The sequence below is a fragment of the Dipodomys ordii genome, unplaced genomic scaffold (assembly GCF_000151885.1).
Source record: "Dipodomys ordii isolate 6190 unplaced genomic scaffold, Dord_2.0 Scaffold135, whole genome shotgun sequence".
Taxonomy (NCBI): Eukaryota; Metazoa; Chordata; class Mammalia; order Rodentia; family Heteromyidae; genus Dipodomys; species Dipodomys ordii.
In genome coordinates, this window is record NW_012267351.1 from 4,683,060 (window position 1) to 4,689,572 (window position 6,513).

Here is a 6,513-nt window from a genome sequence, read left to right on the forward strand (position 1 = left end):
GGGGGGGGAATCCTTTCTGAAGGAAGAAAGGGAGAGCCCCAAAACTGATTCCTGAGTAATAAACGTAAAGCCTCTGAGTTGAGGCTTTAGGCGGGGGAGTGGTTTCTACCCTGGGCTCCCAGACTGTGTCACCCGCGATGCTTCCTTCCAGCCAGCGTCTTGCTCTGCGGGCACTGACGGCAGTCTCTGAAGAGTGCCGGCCTGGCCAGCACAGCAACTTCCCCCGTGACAATGACCAACTTGTCACCGTTCCCTTTCCAGTCCATAGGTGTGGACCCTCTGCCGGCCAAGCTGTCCTACGACAAGTCGCACGACCAGGTGTGGGTTCTCAGCTGGGGAGACGCGCACAAATCCCGAACGAGCCTCCAGGTACGGCGGGCACGGCGTCCAGCTCCCTGGGGGGAGAGTGGGAGGAAGGAAGAGAAGATGGGAGGGAAAGGGGAGAGGAGGAGAGCAGAAAGAGGGGACAAACAGGAGGGGGGGAATGAGAGGAGACAGTGGAGGGGGTGAAAGGAGACAGAGGGGAAAGGGAGCTAGAGGAAAAGGAGAGAAATAGGGCTGGGAAGGTGGCTCAGTGGTAGAGCGCTTGCCTTGCATGCCTGAGGCCCTGGGTTCGATTCCTCAGCACCACATAAGCGAAGAGATAAAAGCCAGAAGTGGCGCTGTGGCTCAAGTGGTAGAGCGCTAGCCTTGAGCAAAAGAAGCTTAAGAACAGCACCCAGGCCCTGAGTTCAAGCCACAGGATTGGCAGAAATGAATGAAAAAGGAGAGAAACAGAGGGAGGAGAGAAGGGAGCTGAGGTAGGAGGGGAGAAAGGGTTTAGGATAGAGAGGAGGGGAGAAAGGACAGAAGATGAAGGGGAGGTAGGACAGGGCGAGAGGGCAGGAAAGTGAAGAGAGAAAAGGAGAACAGAGAGGGAGGGGAGATACGGGAGGAAAGAAGGGAGCTGGGGAAGAGAGGAGGGAAAGGTGGGGGAAGAGAATAGGAAGGGGAGAGGAAAACAAGGAGAGTGAGGGAGGAGAGAGGAGAGATAGAGGGGAGGGAGAGAAAATAGAAACACAAGAAGGAGAGCTCAGAGAGAGCAGAAGAGAGAATTAGATGGAGGCTGGAGGAGAGAAAGCGAGGCAAGAGTTGAGGGGGCGAGGAGGGAGAAGAGTTCAGTAGAGAGACGGACAGAGGAGAGGAAGAGAAGAGGGAGAGAGTGGGGGGAGGAAGAGGGGAGAGAGTGGGGGGAGGAAGAGGGGAGAGAAGAGAGAGGGGGGAGAGAGAGGAGGGAGGAGAGGGAGGAGGAAGGGAGGAGTGGGAATAAGCCTCCCTCGATCCGGTCGGCTAGGGCTAAGGAAACCAAAAACAAAATCCTGGAAATGTCACAACTTTGAAAAAGAACCAAAACCTAAAGAACATCACCTTCGCGAGGGGCAGTGAGCTCATGTGCACAGAGGGCTGGAATGAAGCAGCGCCAAGAAGAGCGTCTCCGCATCCACCCAGCAGCCACGATCCGATCCACATCGACAAAGATTTCCCTTCCTGCACGGCTTATGGCGCAAAGCTTTGTTTGTTCCTCCAGCCCTGGGGCTGGAGCGCGGGGCCTGGGCCCTGTCCCTGCCCTTCTTTGGCTCAAGGCTAGCGACTCTAGCACATGAGCCACAGCGCCACTTCTACCTTTGGAAATAAGAATCCCACAGGCTTTCCTGCCCCTCAGATCTCCTCCTGAGTAGCTGGGATTACAGCTGTGAGCCACCAGCACCCGGCTGACAAAACCTTTTTATTCAATCCCAGTATTGTTTCTAACTAGCCATCTTTAGGACATGGGGTGAGCTCTGCCCCGGGGTGTGTCTGCCAATGAGGCTCATGCCCAGACTCCCAGCAGGCAGTGTTTGAACCTCTGGCCTCCCCTTGAGTGCTACCCCCAACTCCCTTGCTGGGGTTCCCAGCTTTTAGCCCCCGGGACCCCTGGCTTCCCGTCTCAACTGGCCATCACCCTTCTAAGGAAGACATCCCAGCCTTCTGCGGGCCTAGCCGTGTGCTAGGGCACAAGAAGCAGGCCAAGAATGAAATCGGGACTCTAAGAAACAAGGCGGACATGCGCAGTGCCCCACGGCCCTGCTCCTTTGAGGAATAGGCCGACACTGAGTGATGACAGCCTGTAATTTCCCATCTCTATTCCACGCTAAAATGACAGGCCTGAATCAAGCAATAATCGCACGCCACCCTGGAACTGGCCTGGCATTTGCCCTGGACTCGCAAGAATCCTGTTTCTTCATGCCGTATTTCCTTAATCCCAGGGCAGCTTTTCTTCCATCAACTCGCCATGACAGTTCTCAATGGGCTGTTTCTTTGGGTGTTTTGTTTTTTTTTTTAAACAGGAAAATGAGCCCAGTGCAACTTCAGAACGAAATCACAACACCCATGCTAGCATTCTGCCCCTGACCCCCAGAGGGACAGTAAGGGAGAGAAAATCCCGCTCCAACCGCAGGCTGGCCACCTGTCCTGAAAGGGACAGCCAGAGGCCACCCCATCCTGAAAGGCAGCAGGCATTAAGAACCCCAGCAAAAACTGTACAGGCCCGGCCGCCAGCTTGGATCCCCCTCTTCTGTCCCACAGCCACTAGCCGGCTGGGCATGGTTGCGCACCCCTGTAATCCTAACCTTCCAGAGGATTGTGAGCTTCAGATCAGCAAGATCCAAAAAGAAAAAGAAGGACTGAGGGAGACCCTCCATTTGCCTTGGAAGGGGAAGGGGCCAGCTCCTCCGGTGTGGTGGAAGGTGTGGACAGCGGCCTTAGAACGTGGAGGCTAATGCGCATGCGGGGGAGGCAGAGGGGCCTCAGAGGGGTCCCCTGGCCACTGTCACCACCTGGCTCTGAACCAGCAGGGTTCGCACACTGAGGAACGGATCTGGTCGCCTCCTGCCCAATCCCACAGGGCAGGAAACATCACCCTAGGGAAACTGAGGCAGCCAAGATCCGTCACTACCCAAATACACAAGCAGCCTGAGCCTTTACGGTTCCCAGCGAGTCCCCGTGTGGAATCCGCAGCCTCCCTCCTCCGCCCCGCCCCGCCCCGCCCCGCACTGTAATGGCAGTCTACAGCAAGGCTGGCCAGGACAGATCAGAGAAGGTGGGGTTCCCTGGTGGGAGCAAGGGGGGGTGGTCTCTGAACAAATCGAAGCATGGTTCTGGCCTGGGAGGCCCTCTCAGACCCCCACTCTGCCTTCATGGTGGCCCGGACCAAGGAGGAGAGTGTGTCTGGGGTCTTGTCTTCTCCCCCCCATCCCTCTCCCCACTTCGAGGAAAGATGGGCGCCTGCCTCCAACATTCCTGCCCAACTCCCATGTCCCTCCTACCTCTCTCCCGAGCTGGTTTAGCACCCCTCCCCTTCTCCCCCTGCCCCCCCCCAGGTCTAGCCCTGAGCAAGCAGGTATAGGCCTTGGGACTCCAGGGCCTCTCCTGGCAGGCTGCTCACACGAGATCCCGCTGTGTGTTCTAGGTGATCACAGAAGCCAGCACTGGCCAGGGCCAGCACCTCATCCGCACGCCCTTCGCCGGGGTGGACGACTTCTTCATCCCGCCCACAAACCTCATCATCAACCACATCAGGTGAGGGGGGGATGGGATGGGGCCAGAGCGTGGACCCCACGGCTTAGCAACTGTGTTGGAGCTAATGCTACTGGGGATGCCAGGGACTCATCCTCAGCGTGAACACAGCAGAGAAGAAAAGGAGCGAGTGTCTGCGCGTCCTGTAACATGTGTGTGCATGCTCATACGGGACTTAAACTCGGGGCCTGGGCACTGTCCCGGAGCGCTCAAGGCTGGTCCTCTACCACTTGAGCCACTCCTCCGCTTCCAGCTTTTCGGTCGTTCGTTAGAGATAAGAGTCTCAAACGCTTCTCTGCTCGGGCTGGCTTCGAACTGTGATCCTCACATCTCAGCCTCCTGCAGTGCCAGGCATGTTCTGCCCCCTTGGACGGAAGTGCCAGGACACTTGGGTCTCCATTTCGAATGATGCCACAGGCACCGATTTGCTCAACTGAATCGATACCGTCCAATTTGGACTCATCAGCTAGTCCATGAACCAGCTAAGACAGATCTCCTGTGTTTCCTCTTGGCCTTAAGTCCACACTCACCCCACAGGCCCCAGCCAGCTGCCACAGGCTAGGGGAGCTGAGACTAAAGCCTTTTACGCTCGTTCAAAACCACTTCTGCCCAGAGCACCAGTGGCTCACAGCTGACGGTAATCCTAGCTGCTCAGGAGACCCCAGATCTGAGAATCAGGTTCAGTGCCAGCCTGGAGGTATAGCCAGGCTCACACCCGTAATCCTAGCTACTCAGGAGGCTCAGATCTAAGGATTGCAGTTCAAAGCCAGCCTGGGCGGGAAAGTTCATGAGACTCTTATCTCCAGTAAACCACCAGAAAGCTGGAAGTGGCGCTGTGGCTCAAGTGGTAGAGCACTCGCCTTGAGCTGAAGAGCTGAGGGACAGCGCCCAAGCCCAGACAAAAAGAAAAATGTAGGCATAGCTCAAATGGTAGAGCATCTCAACCAGAAGAGAAAACAGAGCAAGAATGTGGAACCTCCCCCTCTCCCCAGTTCAAGGCCCAATAGCAGCGCGTGCGCACATACACAGACGCACTTATGAAGAGGAGTGCATGACAGAGGCTAAGTCCGGAACCATTGTTCCCTCACCCAGCTCGGCTGACACGCATAATTAAGCCATTCCTGCAGAATGCTCGCTCTTTCTAGGTTGCCGAGGCTGGAGGCGTGGCTCAAGTGGTTAAGCACCTGCTTACTAAACAGTAGACCCTGAGTCTAGTCCCCCCACACCACTGAAATAAACAAGAGAAGAGACCAGTGATAAAGGGAGAGGGGAGGGGTAAGGATGCAGTCATTTCAGACAAACGCCAGCCCTCCCTCCCTACCCCTGGGGGGGAAGCCTCTGGCTCTCTGACCCCCCCCACTCTTCCCCCCTCCCCACTCTCCATTCCCAGGTTTGGCTTCATCTTCAATAAATCCGACCCTGCAGTCCACAAAGTGGATCTGGAGACGCTGACGCCAATCAAGACCATCGGCCTGCGGCAGCATGGCTGCGTGCCCCAGGCCATGGCACACACCCACCTGGGCGGCTACTTCTTCATCCAGTGCCAGCAGGACGCGGCCGCGGCCATGGCGGCCCAGCTGGTCATGGACAGCGTCACTGACTCGGTGCTAGGCCCTAACCGGGGGGTCACGGGCACCCCTCACGTGTCCCCCGATGGGCGCTTCGTCGTGAGCAGCGCCCCGCACAGCCCCCGGCTGCACGTGCAGGAGGTGAGCACGCGGGGCGAGATCCGGACCCTGCGCGAGCTGCAGGTCCACGCGGGCGTCTCGGACGTGGCCTTCCAGCGCTCCTTCACCCACGGCCACCAGTACAACGCGTACACCACCCTCGAGACAGAGCCCGGCCTGCTGTTCCTGGAGCTGTCCACGGGGAAGATGGGGGTGCTGCAGGACTTGAAGGGGTCGCCCCCCGAGCCAGGCCAGTCCTGGGGAGGACCCCGCAGGGTCCTGAGGGACAGCGGGCTCTTCGGACAGTACCTGCTCCTGCCAGCCCGCCAGTCACTCCTCCTGATCAACGGGAGACAGAACACACTGCGGTGTGAGGTGTCGGACATAAAGCGGGGGGCCACCGTGGTGTGGGTGGGCGAGGTATGAAGGAAGCCCAGGCCAGAGCCCCGGAGCCCACCCTGCTCCCCCCCCCAAGGCACCTCCTCGTCCTGAGACACCCCCACCACACACACACACACCCCGAAGCAGGTGCCCATGTACATTGTCACACCTGTATTCGCCGTGCGGTGCAGCTCCGGTCTCCTGGCCAAGTCTTCTAGCATATAAGGGCCTGCGGCTGCTAACAAGATCGGGGGTGTGGGGGGGAGGGTGTTTTGTGATTCTTGTTCTTCATTAGAAAGTATGATTCACCGCCTCGAGCTACGACGAGAACCCATGCTGCTGCGTGAAAGGAATTGGTTTCTGTGCCCAGCTGGGCCACAGCCCCGCCACCCAGCGAGCCTTCCCGCTTTCCAGGCTTGGCCGGTTCCGTGCCCTGGAGAAGACACACCCAGAAGCCGGGGCTGAGCTGCCCACCCCCCACCACGCGGCTGCACCGCACTTGCTCCTTCCTGCCTTCTGCTTTGCTTTCCTTTCCCATCCAATTTTGGTACAAGCTGAGCCAATGAGACTTATTTACACCCTTGGTTGGGGGGAGGGGGGAAGGGGAGGGTCTGGGGGGAGGGGCAGGAGGGGAAAAAAATCATTCTTTATTTTGGAAAGTTTTTGATTAAAAACTAATTTTTTATAATGGCAGATGCTAGTAAGCAGAAAGATACTCTTCTGAGGGCCCAGCCATCTGCCTTCCCTGCCTGCTTTAGGCCGAGTCTCCAAAGGGAGGGAGGGAGGGAGGGACGGATGGAGACCACCCCTCCCACTCCACAGCCAGAAAGAACAGTGATCCTCTTCTGTGCCATTGTAAATCCCTGCTGCC

The 6,513-nt window shown here is 57.7% G+C and overlaps 1 protein-coding gene across 1 annotated transcript in view; it reads left to right on the forward strand.

Moving 5' to 3' along the window:
- Fstl4 (follistatin-like 4) overlaps positions 1–6,211 on the forward strand; it is a 309,447-nt gene extending 303,236 nt beyond the window's left edge. Inside the window, exons 14-16 of the mRNA XM_013030921.1 lie at positions 262–369; positions 3,488–3,597; positions 4,985–6,211. Coding sequence (XP_012886375.1) covers positions 262–369; positions 3,488–3,597; positions 4,985–5,687 — 921 coding nt within the window. The 3' untranslated portion in view covers positions 5,688–6,211. The remainder of the gene's footprint in view (positions 1–261; positions 370–3,487; positions 3,598–4,984) is intronic.
- Positions 6,212–6,513: the final 302 nt, after the last annotated feature.